Genomic DNA, 24317 nt, shown 5'->3' with positions numbered 1-24317 from the left:
TTGTCTGTTTTTCTCTGTCCCTGTAAGTAGCTCCAGCCCTCGCCCTGTTCCAAGGCCTTACCCTGTTTTCTCTAGTCCTCCCTGTCCCCAGCCCGCCTCCGCGGGCCTCTGTCCCTGTTTCCCCACTCTAGTCCTCCTAGTCCTCCCTGTCCCCAGCCCGCCTCCGCGGGCCTCTGTCCCTGTTTCCCCACCCTAGTCATCCTAGTCCTCCCTGTCTAGTCCTCCTAGTCCTCCCTGTCCAGTCCTCCTAGTCATCCTAGTCCTCCCAGTCCAGTCCTCCTAGTCCTCCTAGTCATCCCTGTCCAGTCCTCCTAGTCCTCCCAGTTCCTGCCCTTGTCCCTTGCCCTGTCCTGTTTCCCTTAGCCTTCCCCTTAGCCAGCTCGCCTCTTAAAGGCACTGTGCCTTTTTCCCATCTCTTGTTTTCCAGTAATTTGTGTTCTCCCTTAAAGGGACAGTGCCGTTTTCTGTGTGTTTCAATAAATGCCCAGTTCTTGGCTTACTCTCATACCTGTCTTGTGTTGTGCGATTGGGGTCGGTTACAAACCATAACAGTACGACCCGACCAATCGACGACCCCAGCCAGCACAGACGGTGTATGTTGAGTTTGCCTTTTTTTTTGTTAGACCTGTTAGCTTCCCTGTTAGCCCTGTTGGCTCCCCTGTTAGCCTGTTAGCTCCCCTGTTAGCTCCCCTGTTAGCCTGTTGACTCCCCTGTTTGCTTCCCTGTTAGCCTCGTTAGCTCCCCTGCAGCTTGTTATGCCTCTACTACCAGCTTGGCCCCTGTCTGCTAGCTTAGCCCCGGCTGCTAGCACAGCCTCTATGTTAATGCAGCCCTTGCTGCTGGCATAGGCCCTGTAGCTAGCCATGCCCAGGCAGCTAACCCAGTCCCTCTGCAGGGCCCCTGTCTGCTAGCTTAGCCCCGGCTGCTAGCACAGCCTCTATGTTAATGCAGCCCTTGCTGCTGGCATAGGCCCTGTAGCTAGCCATGCCAAGGCAGCTAACCCAGTCCCTCTGCATGGCCCCAGTCTGCTAGCTTAGCCCCGGCTGTTAGCACAGCCTCTATGTTAATGCAGCCCTTGCAGCTAGCATAGGCCCTGTAGCTAGCCATGCCCAGGCAGCTAACCCGGTCCCTCTGCATGGCCTCCACTTTTTGTGTAGTTTTCCCACTGCTAGGACTGCCCTTTCAGCTAGCAAGGTCAGTTTTTCCCACTGCTAGGACTGCCTTTTCAGCTAGCAAGGTCAGTTTTCTCCCACTGCTAGGACTGCCCTTTCAGCTAGCAAGGTCAGTTTTCCCACTGCTAGGACTGCCCTTTCAGCTAGCAAGGTCAGGTTGCTCCCACTGCTAGGACTGCCCCTTCAGCTAGCAAGGTCAGTTTTCTCTCACTGCTAGGACTGGCCCTTCAGCTAGCAAGGTCAGTTCCCCACAGCTAGGACTGTCCTTCCAGCTAGCTTGTTCTCTCATGCTGGTCCAGCCCTGTCTGCCAGCCTAGCTCCGGCAGCTAGCGCAGCCTCTATGTTAATGTAGCAGTACAGCTAGCATAGGCCCTGTAGCTATCAGTGCCCTGGCAGCTACCCTTTCCCTCTGCTAGCCCCTTCCCTGTTCCCCTCTCCAGTGCCCCTGTTCCAGCCCTGTCTGCTAGCCTAGCTCCGGCAGCTAGCGCAGCCTCTATGTTAATGTAGCAGTACAGCTAGCATAGGCCCTGTAGCTATCAGTGCCCTGGCAGCTACCCTTTCCCTCTGCTAGCCCCTTCCCGGTTCCCCTCTCCAGTGCCCCTGTTCCAGCCCTGTCTGCTAGCCTAGCTCCGGCAGCTAGCGCAGCCTCTATGTTGATGTAGCGGTACAGCTAGCATAGGCCCTGTGGCTATCAGTGCCCTGGCTGTTACCCCTCAGCTCCTCTAGTTACCCCTCGGCTCCTCTGGTTACCCCTCAGCTCCTCCAGCTACCCCTCAGCTACCTTGGTTACCCCTCAGCTACTTTAGTTACCCCTCAGCTACCATGGTGACCCCTCTGCTCCTCTAGTTACCCCTCAGCTCCTCTAGTTACCCTTCAGCTACCCTAGTTACCCCTCAGCTACCCTGTTCTTTTGCTAGCCCCACTTTTGTTGTGGCTTCCCCTGCTGGCTTGGCCCAGTACCTTTTGTTTGTTGCCTTGTTTTGTCCCCTGCCACTCTGTCTGCATTTTTGGGTCGCCGGGTGGCTCCCGTGGAGGGGGGGGTACTGTGAGGTTTTGTCCGCTGCTCACCTACTCGCTCTGTTCCTTTAAGCCTACTCGCTCTGTTCCTTTAGTTTTCTGTTAATCAATTGCATTCTCCTCACTTCACTAGCCCCCACCCTCGCGTTCGTTTGCTCTTCAGCAGCCACACCCTTGGACTACCTGTCATTATGTGTTTGATTGGTCTGGTGCCGAACACACACTTCTAGTTCAAGTATCAATTACCTTCACGCACCTGTTGTTTATCCTAATTAGTTCCCCTGTGGGCTTTAAGTACCTCGCTCTTCCCCTCTGTCCCTTGTCGGGTCGTTCCGTATCATATCTCTATCACCAAGACTCCTTCGGGAGGTTCTCTGTCTGTTATGCTGTTTTCATCTCCGGCGTGAGATGCGCTCTAGCCTTCGCCTCCTGTCGCCGTTTGCCTGGAAGGAGACACTGGACTGCGTTCTCTAAACTTCCACAGGAGGTATTCCAGTGTTCCACTTCAGACCTCCGCGCAGCAGACGTCCAGACGCGCATCCAGACCTCTGCGCCAGATGCACTCAAGCCTTCGCCACCTGTCGCCGTTTGCCTGGAAGGAGACACTGGACTGCGCTCTCTAAACTTCCACGGGAGGTATTCCAGTGTTCCACTTCAGACCTCCGCGCAGCAGACGTCCGGACGCGCATCCAGACCTCTGCGCCAGATGCACTCAAGCCTTCGCCACCTGTCGCCGTTTGCCTGGAAGGAGACACCGCACTGCGCTCTCTAAACCTCTACGGGAGGTATTCCGGTGTTCCACTCCAGACCTCCGCGCAGCAGATGCGCTCTCCGTACTGGCGCGTACTCAAAGCAGACGCGCACCATCCAGACCTCCGAGCCTGGCGCGCTCTTCCGCGCAGACGCGATCTTCACTCCAGACGCGCATTCAGACGCACTCCAGATGCGTCCTCCGTACCGGCGCGTACTCCAAGCAGACGCGCACCACTCAGACCTCCGCGCCAGATGCGCCCTCCGTACCGGCGCGTACTCCAAGCAGACGCGCACCACTCAGACCTCCGCGCCAGATGCGCCCTCGTACCGGCGCGTACTCCAAGCAGTCGCGCACCACTCAGACCTCCGCGCCAGATGCGCCCTCCGTACCGGCGCGTACTCCAAGCAGTCGCGCACCACTCAGACCTCCGCTTGGACAACCCGTTCCCCGTGGCGACGCGCTCGCCCTGTTTTGATCCTGTTCTCTTTACGCACAGCGCCTGGGTGAGTTTTTCATGACTGTCTTTGATCCTATTCGTTTTTCGTGTGTTTAAAGACACTGAAGATATCCTGCTTTTTGTCAGACTGTCACTCACCCAGTGTCAGCTTTTTGGATAGTTCATTTGGGATAATATTTGCTTGAACATCGCTCTCTGTGTGTATTCACACCGAAGATATTATCACTTGGATTATTATTGGGACTTCGCTCACTGTGTGTATTTGCACCGAAGATTCTATCACGTGGATTGTTGTTGGGACATTACTCGCAGTGTGTATTTACACCGAAGATTCTGTCACTGGATTATCTGTTTTGGGACAAGTCACTTCTCCTGTCACCTGCTCGGTTCCCAACTGTTCTCTGAGCTAACCCGCTCTCTCTCTCCCTCTCTGTCCCGTTTCCACCTCGGAGAGCTGCCGAGAGGAATCTGCAGAGCGGCTCTGACGTCATCGTCTATTCCTCGGACGAACCTTCCCGGGAGAAGCTGCAGAGCAGCAACATTCTTCTAATGCCTGTATCCCAGGCCTTGTCTGTTTTTCTCTGTCCCTGTAAGCAGCTCCAGCCCTCGCCCTGTTCCAAGGCCTTACCCTGTTTTCTCTGGTCCTCCCTGTCCCCAGCCCGCCTCCGCGGGCCTCTGTCCCTGTTTCCCCACTCTAGTCCTCCTAGTCCTCCCTGTCCCCAGCCCGCCTCCGCGGGCCTCTGTCCCTGTTTCCCCACCCTAGTCATCCTAGTCCTCCCTGTCTAGTCCTCCTAGTCCTCCCTGTCCAGTCCTCCTAGTCATCCTAGTCCTCCCAGTCCAGTCCTCCTAGTCCTCCTAGTCATCCCTGTCCAGTCCTCCTAGTCCTCCCAGTTCCTGCCCTTGTCCCTTGCCCTGTCCTGTTTCCCTTAGCCTTCCCCTTAGCCAGCTCGCCTCTTAAAGGCACTGTGCCTTTTTCCCATCTCTTGTTTTCCAGTAATTTGTGTTCTCCCTTAAAGGGACAGTGCCGTTTTCTGTGTGTTTCAATAAATGCCCAGTTCTTGGCTTACTCTCATACCTGTCTTGTGTTGTGCGATTGGGGTCGGTTACAAACCATAACACATATGTACAATGTTCTGAGTTACCATATAATATACAATACTATGCAGTGTACTAATGTACAGTACTATATAGTGCAAAGCAGAAATGGGATGAGGTACAATTTAGGTACAATTTACAGTAAGGTGTACGAGTTGTAGTGCAATCCTTCATCAATAAATATAAAGTGTGGGGAGTGGGTGCTACAGTGTGTTTGTTTAAAGTGGGTGTGTGCTATAAAGTGTGTGGAGTGGGTGCTACAGTGTGTCTGTTTAAAGTGAGTGTGTGCGTGTGGATGTGTGTGCTATGTGCGTTTGGTGGTTGTTGTTGTGTAGTGTTCATTGTTCGTTTAGCAGTCTGATGGCCTGGGGATAGAAGCTTCTTCTGAGTCTTTCTGTGCTCGCCTTGAGACTCCGGTATCGCTTGCCTGACCGCAGCAGTTCAAAGAGGCAGTTGTTCGGGTGACTGGAGTCTTTAATGATTCTCTTAGCCTTGCCCTTGCAACGCTTGTTGTAAATGTTCTGGAGGGTGGGGAGCCCCCCTCCAATTGTGCGTTCGGCTGAACGTGTCACTCTTTGTAGTCTGCTTCGGTCTTGTGCAGTGCTATTCCCAAACCAGGAGGTGATGTTGCCAGTCAAGATGCTCTCTATTGTACATGAGTAGAAGTTCTTAAGGATCTTCTGACTGACTTGGAACTTCCTTAGGCGCCTGAGGAAGTAGAGGCGTTGTCGTGCCTTCTTCACAACACTGTCAATGTGTGTGGTCCATGTCAAGTCCTCGGATATGTAGGCTCCGAGGTACTTAACGCTGTTGACTCTCTCAACCGGTGCCCCGTCGATGCTGAGGGGGCTGTAGTCCTTGACCCCCGACCTCCTGAAGTCCACAATCATCTCCTTTGTTTTGCTGACGTTCAGGGAGAGGCTGTTATCCTGGCACCATCCCGCCAGGACCTTGACCTCTTCCAGGTAGGCCCTCTCGTCGTTGGCAGAGATCAGGCCCACCACCACTGTGTCGTCAGCAAATTTGATGATTGTATTGCTACTCCGCTGAGCCACACAGTCGTGTGTGTACAGGGAGTAGAGGAGGGGACTCAGAACACAGCCCTGGGGGGCCCCTATGTTGAGGGTGATGGATGAGGAGGTGCAGTTGCCTGCTCTCACCACCTGGGGTCTGCCAGTCAGGAAGTCCAAGACCCACTGGCAGAGGTCATAGTTCAAGCCCAGGTCCCTGAGCTTGGCTATGAGTATGGAGGGGACTATGGTATTGAATGCCAAGCTGTAGTCGATGAATAGCATTCTCACATAGTTCCCCTGCCTCTTGTCCAGGTGTGATGCTGCTGTGTGCAGCACATGGGCTATGGCGTCCTCCGTGGACCTGTTGGGGCGGTATGCAAATTGCAGGGGGTCCATGTTGATGGGGAGGGAGGAGCAGATGTAGCCCTTTACTAGCTTCTCAAAGCACTTCATGGCTATGGAGGTGAGAGCTACAGGGCGGTAGTCGTTGAGGCAAGCAGGCTTGGATTTTTTGGGTACAGGGATAATAGTGGACTTCTTCAGGCAGGTGGGGATGACAGCCTGTTCTAAGGACAGGTTAAATATGTCAGTGAATACCGGGGCTAGTTGGTCGGCACAGACTTTTAGGACGCGGCCGGGGATGCCGTCCGGACCTGCTGCCTTCCTGATATTCACTTTTTTAAAGGTCCGCCTCACCTCATGCTCTGTTACCCTGAACACTGAGTCTCCATCAGCAGCAGACCCCCCCCCCCCCCATTGCCGTGGCTTGTGGGCTGGTGTTGTTATTACCAGCATCAAAACCTCGCATAGAAGGTATTGAGGTCATTTGCTAAGGAGATGTCACTGTTCAGTTTGAGGGAGGCGCCTTTGTAGTCTGTCATCGTTTTGAGCCCCTGCCACATAGCTCTAGAGTCAGCTTGTTCAAACTGGAGTTCAATTTTATCCCTGTAGCGCCGTTTGGCCTCTGTCACTGTCCTCCTTACGTTGTATCGCGCCACCTTGTGGTCATTCATGTTGCCTGCCACTAGGCCGTCGTTGTATGCTTTGGTGCGCTCTCTCAGAGCTTCACGGACGGATTTGTCTACCCAGGGTTTTTGATTTGGGTAAACTCTCATTTTGGTAGTGGGGATCTTTTTTTTCACCAAAGTATAAACATAGTCCAGCACTGTCTCCGTGTAGACATTAATGTTATCTGTGTCGCGGAACACGTTCCAGTCTGTGCAGTCAAACGCAGCCTGGAGTGTCTCCTCTGACGTCAAATCCCATTTCTGCACCTCTCGCGAGACTACGGGAGTGCTTTTGATTCTCTGTTTGTACTTTGGTGAAAGGAAAATGGACGCGTGATCTGATTTACCAAAGCCACTATCAGAATGAGCCTTGTAGCCACCCTTAAATTGCGTGTAACAGTGATCTAGGATGTTACCGCCTCTGGTGTTGCAAGTCACATGCTGATAGAAGTCAGGTAATACCTTTCTCAGATTGGCGCTATTGAAATCTCCCAGCACCAAAATGGCGGCGTTAACGTTCGCCGCTTGTATTCTATTTACCTCGTCGTGGAGTCTGGAGAGCGCGACGTTGTTACTGGCTTGCGGTGGGATATACACTCCGATCAGGACGATCGCCGTTAACTCCCTCGGGAGGAAGAAAGGACGACACTTGATGGTTATATATTCCAGGTCTGGGCAGCAGTGGTTGGATAATTCCTTCACGTTAGTTGGATCGCTCCAATTGTTGTTAAACATGAAGGCGATACCTCCTCCACGTTGTTTGCCGGACTCTGCTGATCTATCCTTGCGGTGGATGAAGAAGTGTTCGGCCGGTTGGATTGCGTGGTCTGGTACGTCCGGCGTGAGCCACGTTTCGGTGAAGCAGAGAACGTTGCAGTCCCTAACGTCTCTTTGGTATTGAATCCTTGCTCGGATATCGTCCAGTTTATTGTCAATTGATTGTACATTGGCTAGCAATATACTGGGTAATGGCGTTCGGTGTCGTCTGGATCTCAGCCTGTTACGGATCCCAGCTCTCTTCCCACGCCGTCTGGATCCTTTGTTCCTGGGGTCGGGATCTGGTCCCATTTTCCTGAGAATCTCCACAGGCCATTGTTGCGGTTCGGAAAGCTGATTCAGTGAGTAATCCAATCGGTAAGTTTCCCGTAATCCGATGTCTATAAGTGACTGACGGTCATACACATTAAATGCACCTACTGTTGGTACAGACAAAACTCTTAAAACTATAAATATTAACAAAAGTAAGCACAGTCTCGACGGAGCGAACAGAAAGGCAGCCGGTCAGAGCAGCGCCATTCTCTCCTGTCGTCTCCCCCAATATATACATTATATATATTGAAAAAACCTCGACATCCTTCAGAAGGTAGTAGAGAGAAAGTTTTACATACTGTAGATGATGAGGAAATTCCATTTATAAGGGACATGTCAGTGAAAAAGTGGTATAATGAGGAGTTGAATTATAGTGAACATCAACTTAGGAAATATGTTATAGAGGGGATAGGAAGGATAGAGAAGTCAGGGCTTCCAGGCAAGTCGAAGTTATGATTGCAGTTTGGTTTATTTCCTAAGTTGATGTGGCCATTTAGGCGAGTCAATATATGGTTTAACCCCAAAAAAATTGATACAAAAGGTTTTTCAATGGATTCTGGTAGTATTGGGCGTGCTAAATAACATACTAAAAGTCGACCAAAATTGACCCCTCCGAAAGCCGTCATTTCCAAGATGGCGTCCCAGATGGCGCCGGGACGATTAAAATGGCTATATCTCAAATTAAGAAAATGGTGCAAAGGATTTCTCAACTGATTCTGGTACCTCTGGGCATGCTCACTAACATACTAAAAATCTAGGAAAATACACCTTCCAGAAAGGCTTCATTTTCAAGATGGCGTACAAAATTGCGGCTGGCCAAGCTTAAAATGGCTATATATATGTCAATATAAAAATTATATAAATGATTTTGTCATTTGATTCTGGTACCCCAAGTACCCCTAGACATACTTAGGAACATACTAAAGTTTTAGGGAAATACACCTTCCGAAGAGGCTTAATTTTCAAAATGGTGTCCAAAATGACAACTGGGAGCTTAGAATGCCTGTATCTCAAATGGGAAAACATTTCTAAAGGATTTATAAACTGATTCTGGCACCTCTATACATTAATAATGAGCAAAATATCTAGCTAAATATATCTGCTAGGAATGCATCATTTGCATCATCAAAATGGCTGCCTGTAGCTTATTTTGGCTAAAATTAAAATTGGTTATTATATTCAACCTAGAAAGCTGGCTTTGGTGTTAAACACAAAATAAATGACCCACTTATTGTGGTCTTTAGGCCTACTCATCATCATCTTCAGGATCCTCTGGGAGAAACTTGTTATGTGGATTGTCACATTCATGAAGTTGACATGGTCCACAGACAGTAGTACAAGGTAGTCCATATTTTCTGCATGAGCAGCGAAGTGTCTTGCAGGCAGTGGTACAGTTACAATGAATGCCCTTCAAGAGACTGTCTGGAGCAGCATTCATTGTTGACATGAGTGGGACAAATCTATTGTCCTGCAGGTTCCAGCCCCAGTCTAGAGCATCTATACCATCATCTGTTCCCATCCAGACCATGACCTGGTAGTATGCTCTACGACAGTGGAATTTGGTAGCAGATTCAGTTGGTGGTAGACGTTCAGGCGTTACCGTTGATGAAGCTGAGACAACCTTCTTGCTGAAAATGTTATATCTCATTTTTGCAAGCGAATCTGTGCACTTTCCACCAAAAAAGACAGCCATTGCTTGGCACCCAAGGTCATCGATCACATCTGTTGTCTGGTTTGGTACAGTGAATGCATTGGCACAAGCCTGAAGGACAGGATCCCCTTTTACAAGTTTTTGGAATGCTGTCTTTTTGCCAACTCCGAAGATCCGGGAAGTTGTGTCACAGCCAGTCACAGCATGGATGAACAGCAACTGAGAACACACATCCTGTCTGAGTACTTCTTTCAAGTGGTTTATGGCGTACACTTTAAAACTGCCATCAGCTTTCGACTTGTCTGATCTGAAATAAAGGCTCTTGCTATCTCTCTGTGCATAGTAAAGAATTAAGACGAGGAGATCAGTATCTTCTCCAATCAGCGTCGTGGTGTGAAGAAGAGATGATCCCACTGCGGCCCTTACTATGTCTACATCAGCATCTCCAAGTGAATTGACCACAGTGCAATCCCGTTCTTTCAGTTCATCACTTATCATGTGGATCAGTTTCTGTTTATTCAGATCTCTTGACAGGAACTCCTCCTTCTTACCTGAGAACTCTGTCTCAGCAGTGAAGTTGACAATGGGATGAATATTGTTTCCTCTTCTTTGATGTGTGTTGTCTTTAATGGATGGCCCATCCTCATAGCCATCAAACACAATGGTTGTAGCTGAGCCATAATGTTGGATGGTGAAGTCTGCATATGACTGTGCAATTTTACCATAGCTTTGTCCGTGCTTCCATTGTATTCGGTGAAGGAGTGAACCACCATCAAGAACATAATGCTCCGTTTCTGGTACAGAATCTAGGATTGCATCACTTGCATGATCACAGATTGCGTGCGCTAGTTGTGGTTTATCAGCTTTGCGGAAGACGTTTCCGGCTTCAAAGAGGGCAGGAGGGAAAGGACTGAGTTCGTAACGCATAACCTCCTCCAATGACAGCTCTCCAGTTTGGGAGACAATAAGGAAATGTTGAAAAAGAAGTGCAGAATCAATGATTCGATCAGGAGCAACCTTGATAGACGATTTTTGTCCAAGGGTTATGGCTTTATCCTTTCTACTAAATGAAAATGTGAATGCCGGCTGTCCGATCATTTTGTGCATGATGTTGCGTCCAACAGAGTCATAATCATGCACGTTCACTCCATCCTCAGCGACAACACCTGTAACAACATTCCTTAAAGAAGAGTCTGGAGAGAAAGGTGAACATATAGCAAGTTTTGAAGTGATCTTATCCAGGTCAGCAGCATCCCTTTTCATCCTTGCCTCTGTTGAATCCTTGTGCTGTTCTGATGTTGTGTATGTCTGGTTTGAGAATTCCTGCATTGCGGTGTTATACTCTGATGTTATGCCCTTTGACATTGTCCAAAGGGATCTCTGATTGTCGGTCATTCCACTTCCATGTGTCATCCCTCCTGTAGTCTTCAATGACCTCATCAATGTTGTTTCAATTACAAGATCTGAGCTGAGGCCTGCCCATGATTGGCTGCTGCGACGGATAACATGAAAACCCTTTTCAAATTGTCTGAAGACATCTGGGTGGTTGATGTGAAGCTGACTCATCTCTTGGACATAAAAGTGTGCCGATTTCAAGTAATTGTAATGCCCAGCCGCAGCGAATATCGGCATGCATTCAGAAACAGCGCGTAGGTGCAAAAGCCAGGAACCTGTGCGATCTGCTGTTATCAGTGACCTAGCAACTTCTAACATGTGTTGGTAATTTAGCCACAACTGACTAGTTTTGGATCTAGCACACAGTTCCATCTTCCTTTTTCCCAGCTCTTCATTTATTGTAATGAGGGTCTCTGATGTGAACACTGTTTCCAATGGCATTTCACCCTTAACTATTGAGGTATACATTGCTTCAGACTGTTCAACCATTGCTGCAAATTCATGACTATCATCTACCATTTCTGATATTATCATGTGGTTAAGACATTTGTCAACCAGAAGATGGCCACGGAATGCTCTCTGAACTGATTTGCCTGTCATCATATGGGCTACTGAGTTCTGCCCATAGACTACCCCTAGAATGTCCTTAAGTCCTGTACCGTCCATCAGTGTACCAATTGCTCCTAGCAAATTCATAAATGTGTGAAATCCTCCTAGGAGCAGGACAAAGGACTTGAGGTGACTGCACTGTGGTGAATCTAGGATTATCTCTGCTGCTTTACAATATAGGGGTTGGTCAAATGTAACTACTGGGGCAAGGTGGTGTTTGGATGCCAGACCACAAATGAACTCCAGTGTTGACAGAATGCATGTTTTGTCTCCGGAGTACATGTCTATCATTGGTAAGTATCTCACTGAAGACTGCCCTGGATGTTCATCTCCCTTATGAATAATGTGCATCATCCCCTGCCAACCAGGTGCAGGCTGTTTGAAATTGAACGATAACTCCCAAAGCAGATCAACCATCTTGTTACATTCTGCGAGTCTTGGAAGTTCTTTAAATGTGGTGTCTCTGCAAAAGTGTTTGGCAAAGTGATAATCTATTATCACAACTTTTGACCTCTGCACAAGATTCAGTTAATTAATTCTGAACCTCGGAATCCTTTGGTCTGTCTTCTGTCCTGGTGTCAAGGCAGCTATCATGCCCATCCCATGAAATGTCCCTTTCCCATCAATTGTTAGAATATTATGATCTACATTGTCTGCAGCAAATAAGACGGTCGTGTTCAACACATCAATATCCTTACCAAGCATGTTTGGTGCAGTACAATTTGCAGCATTAATTTCAAACCTCTGCAGTTCAGAATAGGAAGAGCAGAATCCCATCTTATTCAGCATATCTACAATGAACCGAGACCGGTTTAAGTGGTGCATTTGCACTGCTAGGCCAATTTGCAAAGGGACAAGGACAGCTCGTGGTCGGACTGCCTGTATGATTGCGTGGCCAATACTAGCAATTTTCTGCTCTGTCTCTTTACCGACAAACAAAGCTTTTAACACAATGTGGAGTGATTGTGGAATATAATCAAGGGCATTCGGTAGTTTTAGTGTCTCTGTAGTCGGGTACTCATTAGCAGGTGGAACATTAGTCATTATGTCACTTTTATGAGTTTTGCAGCTGTTTCAAGTAAGTGTCTCTTCTCAGACTCTTCATCACTGTTTTGTTTTGTGTTGTTATAGTAGGATCTGAGTATGTCTGATGTTTTCTCTCTTATTGTAACAATACAATCCAAGCCATCTCCTTCTGCAATAAATATGCTATTTGCATATTGTTGCATCAGCAATGTTTTTAGGTATTGATTACTATATGGGATGGAATCGGCCTTAGACAAATACTCTTGCATTTTACACCTAAGTGCAGAAACGGTCAGCTGTCCATCATCATTTGTTTCAAAGTAAGCACACATTTTTGAGAAGGCTTGTTCTTGGTCCTCATTCTTTGGCCTTCCAGACTTTCTCCGCTTTGGATTACAATCAGGCTGAAATTCCATGGGAACATCACGGTCACACCGGAAATGTGTGCTACAAGCATTATGATACACACAGTCTGCAGCATGTAGATCACTATTATAGTATTCAATTCTACCTTTGACTTTGAATGACCACTCATCATTTCGTTTATCACAGCTTTGCAATATAGACTTTGCAAAGTTGTCTGTTTTCACGTAACTGTAGTCGGCACGTCCTTCATGAACATTTGTGCCGCAGAAAAGGCAATCAGTTTGGCTATTTAATAGAGCTTCAGACTGCCTAGTACTAGTCCTTTTATTAGTGGTACTTGATTCACCGCTCTGTTTCCTCTGTAAATGTAAATCAATATCTCGGCTATGTATGTACATTTTGCGGCATTCTGAATGTACTTTCATGCCAGCAGTCACATGAACAGTGTCACCTCTTTTAACACTAGCTTTATTGATCCCATCAGCACCTTTCTGACGAATCTCAACAAAATCACTTCCATCTTCCAATTTACAAATGGGACAGATCTGGGCACTGAATTCACTCATCACTTTAGAAATCAGATAATGGTCAAAAAGAAGGATTCAACTATGCTAGCTTGAGAGCTGGAGAGTGCAAACACCTCTGGCAAAGACTCGGATGAAACTGGGGCTTAAATAACACTGCCAGGCCAGACACGCCCAGGCATGCCCAAACACAGGACTAGGTCAGAAAAGAAAGAAAGAAACTGATTCAGAAAAAGAAGGCTTCAACTATGGTAGTTTGGGAGCTGGAGAGTGCAAACACCTCTAACTATAACAACTATAATGGTCAAAAAGAAGGTTTCAACTATGCTAGCTTGAGAGCTGAGAGTGCAAACACCTCTGTCAAAGACTAGAATGAAACTGGGGCTTAAATAACACTGCCAGGTCAGACACGCCCAGGCATGCCCAAACACAGGACTAGGTCAGAAAAGAAAGAAAGAAACTGATTCAGAAAAAGAAGGCTTCAACGATGGTAGTTTGGGAGCTGGAGAGTGCAAACACCTCTAACTATAACAACTATAATGGTCAAAAAGAAGGCTTCAACTATGCTAGCTTGAGAGCTGGAGAGTGCAAACACCTTTTTTAGTAAGCTATTTGTATTTGTATAGTCATTTTAAGCTCCTGGGCGCCAGTTTGGACGCCATCTTGAAAATGATGCCTTTCCGGAAGGTGTATTTTCCTAGATTTTTAGTATGTTCACAAGCATGTCTAGAGGTACCAGAATCAAGTGAAAAATCATAGTTATATATTTTTTTCTATTGAGATATATAGCCATTTTAAGCTTGGTCTGCCGCCATTTTGGACGCCATCTTGAAAATTAAGCCTTTCTGGAAGGTGTATTTTCCTAGATTTTTAGTATGTTAGTGAACATGCCCAGAGGTACCAGAATCAGTTGAGAAATCCTTTGCACCATATTCTCAATTTGAGATATAGCCATTTTAATATCTCCACCGCCATCTGGGACGCCATCTTGGAAATGGCGGCTTTCGGGGGGGTCGATTTTGGTCGACTTTTAGTATGTTATTTAGCACGCCCAATACTATCGGAATCCATCGAAAAACCTTTTGTATAAATTTTTTTTGGGTTAAGTGCTTTTTTTTCATAGATTGACTCGCCTAATTGTCAATATAAGAGGTGCCAATATCAAAGATAATAATAATAATAATAATAATAATAATAATAATAATAATAATAATAATAATAATAATAATAATAATAATAATAATAATAATAATAATAATAATAATAATAATAATAATAATAATAATAATAATAATAATAATTATAATTATAATAATAATAATAATAATAATAATAATAATAATAATAATAATAATAATAATAATAATAATAATAACTTTATTTGTATAGCACTTTTCATACAGAGGTTGCAGTTCAAAGTGCTTCACAACAGTAAAAAATACAGGCATGAGCGAGCATAGCAAGGTATGGTAAATCACAGTGTTTCACATTAGGATCTAGCATCCCAATAGGCTGATAGAAAGGCTTGAGCTAGGAGTTCCTCTGTGTATTAGTAGTGTGGCATTGTATGGGAAAGGTATTCTCCAGTAACTAGTCTAACAAAGAAGTTTAAGTGTGTGAAGGTGAGAACAGAGCGGTTGCTATCAGGGAGCAAATATACAGAATTTGGTCCCAAATCCAACTAGAGGGAGGAAAATTAACCCAAGCCAGTATGGAGCAAAGCAGGTCCCACAGAAAGGATGAAGCTGGTATTGGAGCAGGTACGGCGACAAGATGAAGTAGTGAGGTGTACAAAGGCTGTGGTCCAGGCTAAGCAGGGACAGTGGATGAACTGGGAAAGTGTAGAGAATAGAAAGATTAGCAAGGACCTGTGGAGTATGGAGGAAAATCATACACAATTCCTAATAGGAGCTACTTATGATCGTGCTATCTACAGAGGGTAGATAGCACGATCCACTTCATCATTATTGTGAGAGTTGGAGATTTGTGGCCAGAGTTTGCAAAAAGCGGTAAATGGGACGTCGGAAGAAGCATTGAAAAGCAGTCAGTGGATTTGGTTGAGGAGAAATAATGTCAGCTGGGGGCCAAAGTAAACAAAGGGTATTCCTTTTCTTCTCTGGTGTTGCTGTTTCATGTGTGATATTGGTATCGGGAATTGTTTTATTTTTGACATAGGATAACATAGGGAAGTTCGGTGTGCGGATATCATGGAAAAAGGGAAGCTAGCATGCTGGAACTAGCTGTCGAGCCTTTCCGAGGTGGCGTGGGCCTAGATTGACAGAACACCAGTGAAGGGAGGTGCCCACGTGATAACCCTGGTGATATGCTGCTCTCGCTCCCTGTCTACATGTAGGGTTGTGAGGTCCATGTGGTGGGATATGTATTGTAGCATCAACTACAACTCTGCATCCATCTGATTAGCACTATTACTCAGTAGAAATTATTTTTATTTTATAACCAGTTCACCTGTACATTGTATATTACTATTGCACTTTACTGTTAAATTTGCATGACAAACTTCCTTTCGTCATACTGTACTTGTGCCGTATGATGACAATACATTTCATTCTAATATAGAGTGCAAAGGAGCAGTAAGGTGCATTGTAGTATACGGTATAACATGTATATATATGGTATATATATATATGAGAAAGTAGATATGCTAAGCTAATGTATGCACTGTGTGTGTTTCAGGACAATAAGGACTTGGAGTTGGACATCATCCCATCCCAGCGTCTGACAGACGACCCAGAGGTCAAACTACGTGACCCCAACCACGAGGTCAATGAAGAGAAGAGGAAGTCAGCCAGGAAGAAAGAGTGAGTATCATCATCATCACTATCACTCTCACTATCATCATCATCATCATCACTATCATCATTGTCATCATCATCATCATCATCATCATCATCATCATCATCATCATCATCATCAGCAACACTATCATTATTGTCATCATCATCATCATCATCATCATCATCATCATCACTATCATCATCATCATCATCATCATCGATATCACTCATCATCACCATCACCATCACTATCACCATCAGCATCACTATCATCACCATCATCACCATCAACATCACCATCACTATCACAAAATAAATTGGGCATATGGGTCAAGTGTAGGATTCAATTCCTGGCAGTGGTACCTTCTGGCTTGGTCAGTCGTCCCTACAAACACAATTGGCAGTGTTTGGTGTTTGCACACATGTGGTAGTCTACACAGACCAACAGAGGAGACATGTGGTAGTCTACACCCCCAGAGGAGACATGTGGTAGTCTACACCCTCCCAGACCGACAGAGGAGACATGTGGTAGTCTACACCCTCCCCAGACCAACAGAGGAGACATGTGGTAGTCTACACCCTCCCAGACCAACAGAGGAGACATGTGGTAGTCTACACCCTCCCCAGACCGACAGAGGAGACATGTGGTAGTCTACACCCTCCCAGATCAACAGAGGAGACATGTGGTAGTCTACACCCTCCCAGACCAACAGAGGAGACATGTGGTAGTCTACACCCTCCCCAGACCAACAGAGGAGACATGTGGTAGTCTACACTCTCCCCAGACCAACAGAGGAGACATGTGGTAGTCTACACCCTCCCAGATTAACAGAGGAGATATGTGGTAGTCTACACCCTCAGTAGGGCAGCGTAATGACCAGGACCATTACAAACAGGGAACTGGTATAACGACTAAATTGGGTAGAAAATGGGAGGGTTAAAAAAAAGAAATCCTTAACACATTGGGCGTCGGGCATTGTGCCCAACATTATACCCAGTCTGCCACCGCTGTAAGCCTATGGAGATGTTTACCTTCTTTGCAGGGCTATAACTTTTTAAATATTATAGCTATATCTGCATTACTATGGCCCATTCAACATCGATTATCTATCGTTCCGGATGTGGGAACGTTATATTTTTTCATTCATACATTCTTTTTTTATCCACTTTTTCTCCCATTTTCTATTTTTCTCCCATCCCAATTTCGTATCGTCCAATTCTACCCTCCCCTGTCTCGAACGCTGTTAGGCCATGCCTCCCACAAGCCGGCTGCAATGTGGACGAAGCCTTACATCACGTGTCCCCTCCGGTACTCGAGGAGGCAGCAGTCGCATCTTTTCACCTGCACAGCGTGATCTCTCAGTGTCGGGGGTCTGCGTTTTGGAGGGAACGCCGCCCCCGTCGCTTCCTGATTCTGCTGCGCAGGCGCACCAACCGACCTGTAGGAGTCGCTGTCCACAACGTCCGATCCCCACCCATCAGCTTCCCACCCCCTAATACTGCCAATTGTATTAGTATGAACGACCAGCCAAGCTGATAGCAATGCGGAGAGCTGGGCTCGAACCCAGCGTCTCCTGCATTGGTGGTGAGCGCCTTGCCCACTGCACCACCTAGCCGCTCATTCATACATTGTTGTGTTAATACCGTCGAGAATATAAGTATGTTTTTAAGCTTTTCTGCTGTAATTCCAAAAACGCTAGTTATAGGCCCTGACGCATATGATAGATTATCGATTGGCGTTTCTTTCCTATACACGCTATCTTAAAAAATTTAAATGTATATGATTGGTATACATTATGCTTAATCATGCGTGAAGGAAAGGGGGGGGGGGGTTGTCTATAATTCCTTGATCGTCAGTAACGGCTTTATTTAGTATGGGTTGATATAGTGATCAGACTGATTGCAAACAAAGAAATGGACAATCGGGCTGAAAATAACGTTAGTGTCCTCTTACCGTTCGCCGATGAGACTGGAGGAAAAAGATTCCAATTATTTGACGTCGATCTCCTAGATCCATTTCCGGTTTGTATGGCGCAATAAACGCCTAAATCATTTCGATTATTGCGTTTAGAAAGCGATCCAAATGCACTCGAGTGTTTGTCTGGACCCACGTAACAAGATATGACTGCCGGAGGGATTTCCTCGATGCACCGATCGCCACTTCCGGTTTGGCGTGAGTGTAACTCGCCCGACCATCCACCAGGCGGCGGTATTGAGGCGTTGCAATCTCAGACAGTCCGGAGGGAGGCTGGATGAATTATGAATGCCATGGCGAAAAAATTTAATATTGATCCCAAAAACCATTTACGCCGTTGTTGGCGTTCAACGCATGGCGGGCAATAACGACTTACGCCGTTTATGGCGCACAATGTGTTAATGGCCCTTTATAACTGTTTGATGTGTGTGTGTGTATGTATGTGTGTGTGTGTGTGTGTGCGTGTGCGTGTGTGCGTGTGTTGTGTGTGTATGTATGTGTGTGTGTGTGTGTGCGTGTGTGTGTGTGTGTGTGTGCGTGTGTGCGTGCGTGTGTGTGTTGTGTACAGGTTCATCATGGCTGAGTTGTTGCAGACAGAGAAGGCATATGTCAGAGATCTCCATGAATGTCTGGAGGTGAGACAGATCTACAGAACCTGACATCTAAAAACAATCCCTTTGTGACTGTAATACACTACTACTGAATCACTCTACATATACACTATTACTGTGTTACTGTCAGGAGTTATACACTATTACTGTGTTACTGTCAGGAGTTATACACTATTACTGTGTTACTGTCAGGAGTTATACACTATTACTGTGTTACTGTCAGGAGTTATACACTATTACTGTGTTACTGTCAGGAGTTATACACTATTACTGTGTTACTGTCAGGAGTTATACACTATTACTGTGTTACTGTCAGGAGTTATACACTATTACTGTGTTACTGTCAGGACTTATACACTATTACTGTTTTACTGTCAGGAGTTATACACTATTACTGTGTTACTGTCAGAAGTTATACACTATTACTGTGTTACTGTCAGGAGTTATACACTATTACTGTGTTACTGTCAGGAGTTATACACTATTACTGTTTTACTGTCTGGAGTTATACACTATTACTGTGTTACTGTCAGGAGTTATACACTATTACTGTGTTACTGTCAGGAGTTATACACTTACTGTGTTACTGTCAGGAGTTATACACTATTACTGTGTTACTGTCAGGAGTTATACACTATTACTGTGTTACTGTCAGGAGTTATACACTATTACTGTGTTACTGTCAGGAGTTATACACTATTACTGTGTTACTGTCAGGAGTTATAAACTATTACTGTGTTACTGTCAGGAGTTATACACTATTACTGTGTTACTGTCAGGAGTTATACACTATTACTGTGTTACTGTCAGGAGTTATACACTATTACTGTGTTACTGTCAGGAGTTATACACTATTACTGTTTTACTGTCAGGAGTTATACACTTTTACTGTGTTACTGTCAGGAGTTATACACTATTACTGTGTTACTGTCAGGAGTTATACACTATTACTGTGTTACTGTCAGGAGTTATACACTATTACTGTGTTACTGTCAGGAGTTATACACTATTACTGTGTTACTGTCAGGAGTTATACACTATTACTGTGTCACTGTCAGGAGTTATACACTATTACTGTGTTACTGTCAGGAGTTATACACTATTACTGTGTTACTGTCAGGAGTTATACACTATTACTGTGTTACTGTCAGGAGTTATACACTATTACTGTGTTACTGTCAGGAGTTATACACTATTACTGTGTTACTGTCAGGAGTTATACACTATTACTGTTTTACTGTCAGGAGTTATACACTATTACTGTGTTACTGTCAGGAGTTATACACTACTGTGTTACTGTCAGGAGTTATACACTACTGTGTTACTGTCAGGAGTTATACACTATTACTGTGTTACTGTCAGGAGTTATACACTATTACTGTGTTACTGTCTGGAGTTATACACTACTGTGTTACTGTCAGGAGTTATACACTATTACTGTGTTACTGTCAGGAGTTATACACTATTACTGTGTTACTGTCTGGAGTTATACACTATTACTGTTTTACTGTCAGGAGTTATACACTATTACTGTGTTACTGTCAGGAGTTATACACTATTACTGTGTTACTGTCTGGAGTTATACACTACTGTGTTACTGTCAGGAGTTATACACTATTACTGTGTTACTGTCTGGAGTTATACACTATTACTGTGTTACTGTCAGGAGTTATACACTATTACTGTGTTACTGTCAGGAGTTATACACTATTACTGTGTTACTGTCTGGAGTTATACACTATTACTGTGTTACTGTCAGGAGTTATACACTATTTACTGTTTTACTGTCAGGAGTTATACACTATTACTGTGTTACTGTCAGGAGTTATACACTATTACTGTCAGGAGTTATACACTATTACTGTCAGGAGTTATACACTATTACTGTCAGGAGTTATACACTATTACTGTGTTACTGTCAGGAGTTATACACTATTACTGTGTTACTGTCAGGAGTTATACACTATTACTGTGTTACTGTCAGGAGTTATACACTACTGTGTTACTGTCAGGAGTTATACACTATTACTGTGTTACTGTCAGGAGTTATACACTATTACTGTCAGGAGTTATACACTATTACTGTGTTACTGTCAGGAGTTATACACTATTACTGTGTTACTGTCAGGAGTTATACACTATTACTGTGTTACTGTCTGGAGTTATACACTATTACTGTGTTACTGTCTGGAGTTATACACTATTACTGTGTTACTGTCTGGAGTTATACACTATTACTGTGTTACTGTCAGGAGTTATACACTATTACTGTGTTACTGTCAGGAGTTATACACTATTACTGTTTTACTGTCTGGAGTTATACACTATTACTGTGTTACTGTCAGGAGTTATACACTATTACTGTGTTACTGTCAGGAGTTATACACTATTACTGTGTTACTGTCAGGAGTTATACACTATTACTGTGTTACTGTCAGGAGTTATACACTATTACTGTGTTACTGTCAGGAGTTATACACTTACTGTGTTACTGTCAGGAGTTATACACTATTACTGTGTTACTGTCAGGAGTTATACACTATTACTGTTTTACTGTCTGGAGTTATACACTATTACTGTGTTACTGTCAGGAGTTATACACTATTACTGTGTTACTGTCAGGAGTTATACACTATTACTGTGTCACTGTCAGGAGTTATACACTATTACTGTGTTACTGTCAGGAGTTATACACTATTACTGTGTTACTGTCTGGAGTTATACACTATTACTGTTTTACTGTCTGGAGTTATACACTATTACTGTGTTACTGTCTGGAGTTATACACTATTACTGTTTTACTGTCTGGAGTTATACACTCTCTCTCTCTATGTCTCTCTATCAGACGTATCTCTGGGAGATGACTAGTGGAGTGGAGGAAGTCCCAGCAGGTATTCTGAACAAGGAAAATGTTGTGTTTGGTAACATCCAGGAGATATACGACTTCCACAGCAAGTAAGACACACACACACACACACACACACACACACACACACACACACACACACACACACACATACACACACATAGTATTTATGATTACAGTATATTTTGGTATATTTAACTTCATTGTCTATATATGTATGCCTGTATTATTTATGATTACAGTATATTTAGGTTTATTTAACTTGGTTGTATATATATGTGTGTCTGTATATTTATGGTTACAGTGTATTTAGGTATATTTTACTTTGTTGTCTATAATACTGTATGTGTGTTTGTATTATTTATGTTTCCAGTATATTTTACTTTATTGTCTATATACAGTGCATCCAGAAACCCCTTCACCCTTTCCACATTTTGTTATGTTACAGCCTTATTCCAAAATGGATTAAATATTTTCGCAAAAAATTATACACACAATACCCAATAATGACTAAATGAAAACGTTTTTTCTTTTTTTTCTTGCAAATGTATTAGAAATGTAAAATAATAAACACATAAGTACATACGTATTCACACCCTTTACTCAATACTTTGTTGAAGCACCTTTGGCCGCAATTACAGCCTCAAGTCTTCTTGAGTATGATGCTACAAGCTTGGCACACCTATTTTTGGGCAGTTTCTCCCATTCTTCTTTGCAGATTGTCTCAAGCTCCATCAGGTTGGATGGAGAGCGTCGGTGCACAGCCATTTTCAGACTTGTCCCGAAGCCACTCCTTTCGTTATCCTGGCTATGTGCGTAGGGTCGTTGTCCTGTTGGAAGGTGAACCTTCGCCCCAGTCTGAGGTCCAGAGCGCTCTGGAGCAGGTTTTCATTCAGGATCTCTCTGTACATTGCTGCATTCATCTTTCCCTTGATCCTCACTAGTCCCTCAGTTCCTGCCACTGAAAAACATCCCCACAGCATGATGCTGCCACCACCATGCTTCACTGTAGGGCAGTGGTGAATATTCATGGAAGCCAAGGGAAGCCAAGCTTCCCCAAAAATATAAACAGTAAAAAAAAAAAAAAAAAAAAAAAAAATAATAATAATAATAATAATAATAATAATAATAATAATAATAATAATAATAATAATAATAATAATAATAATAATAATAATAATAATAATAATAATAATAATAATAATAATAATAATAATTTACAATAATAAAAAAAAATCTTAATTTTTCATCTCTGTGTTATAATAATTTTCTCCCTCTTGGAGAAATTAACCGAACGAGCGAAACTGCGCCCACTCTCTCTAACACTGTCACTGACTGACGCCCCGGGCTCACTGCTAACGAATGAATTTCACGCGCGGCTCCCTCGCGCGATCGCGCGCCTGGTCAGGCACACTGGACCTACGACTTGAGCGCGCGGAAGCGCACCGAGGAAGGCACATTTACATTGGGACAGCTGTAAATGCCTAGTCTATATGCAAAGTCAGTCATTTTAGAATGATGATCAGTGTGACTGTACTCCTGAAAGAGCAGCGTGGAGCCCCAGCAGCATCAAGAGCTCTCTCTCTCTCCCTCTCTCTCTCCCCCCTCTCTCTCTCTCTCTCCCTCTCTCTCCCCCCCCCTCTCTCTCTCTCTCTCTCTCCCTCTCGCTCTCTCTCTCGCTCTCTCTCTATCTCCCCCCCCTCTTCCCCCCCCCTCTCTATCTGTCGGGACAGACAGGCAACCAGATATAGACAGATAGACAAACAAACAAACAAACAAACAAACAGACAGACAGACAGACAGACAACCAGATATGACAGATAGACAAACAAACAGACAGACAGGGCGGGGTACTAACTATAGTAATATTGTTTATTTGCATTGTGAAAGATAGACACATTAGCTGGCTGAACAACATCTATTGAAAGATAGAGAGAAAACGAGAGAGAAAGAGAGAAAGAAAGAGCTGTACTGTATTGTATACCCATTCTGCAATCTGTTAATAAAATATACACTGATATAAGCCTACTGGTTGCTGTTCAATCATAATCATAATTAGCTGTCAGGAAACAAATAAAACGTTTGTCATTATAGGTGACAAGGTGGATTGACTTAATGACTGCTATATCCTGCTATTATTATTATTATTATTATTATTATTATTATTATTATTATTATTATTATTATTATTATTATTATTATTATTATTATTATGCAACATTGTAATAGTTATAGGTATAAACAAACATACAGACAGGGGGGGGTGGGCGTTTATTTGCAGATACAGACACAGCTGGTTGAACAACATCTATATCTGTGGTAATAATGCAGATATTCAATTGTATTTCTGTGACAATGCGCGTGGCGCGCCGCCTCAAATAGGATCGAGGCGAAAAAATAGCTTGCCGCTCGCGAGCCGCTCGCGAGGCGCACTCCCGCTCGCGGCCAGTGTGCCTACTATCGTCCGTTAACATGGGAGCGGAAGTGAAGAGGCAGCCGCCCGTCCGTCCGTCCGTGTTCATTGGTCAGCAGTGAGCCCGGGGCGTGAGGCAGCCCATACTCACTGACTCACAGTCTGCCAGCCTGGTACCATTATTTTGATTGACATTTGGAGGCTTTTGGATGCTAGGCCGTTTTTTGTTTTGTTTATTCGTCCTATTGCTTAATTATTAGTAGGGATGCTCGATATTGGCTTTTTTACCGATACCGATATTCCGATATTGTCCAACTCTTAATTTCCGATACCGATATCAACCGATATCAACCGATACCGATATATGCAGGGTTTCCCCCCCCCCCAAAAAACTGAATAATTTCAGGTATCTAATAATGTCACTGGATATATATATAACAAATATTGTTATTGTTTTTATTTATTTTTAAACCGATACCGAT

The 24317-nt window shown here is 44.5% G+C and overlaps 1 protein-coding gene across 1 annotated transcript in view; it reads left to right on the top strand.

The window, feature by feature from the left end:
• The window catches only part of LOC311229257 (kalirin-like), a gene marked incomplete at its 5' end in the record, with an annotated part of 611135 nt that overhangs the window by 180557 nt on the left and 406261 nt on the right, over window positions 1-24317 (top strand). The window contains 3 exon segments of the mRNA XM_084315324.1: window positions 15870-15994; window positions 18514-18580; window positions 21402-21511. Of these exon segments, the coding sequence (XP_084171450.1) occupies window positions 15870-15994; window positions 18514-18580; window positions 21402-21511 (302 nt within the window).

Source organism: Notolepis coatsorum (assembly GCF_963971535.1).
Source record: "Notolepis coatsorum genome assembly, chromosome: 5".
Taxonomy (NCBI): Eukaryota; Metazoa; Chordata; class Actinopteri; order Aulopiformes; family Paralepididae; genus Notolepis; species Notolepis coatsorum.
The sequence above is the reverse complement of the archived record's forward strand: the minus strand, read 5'-3'. Positions and strand labels throughout refer to the sequence as shown.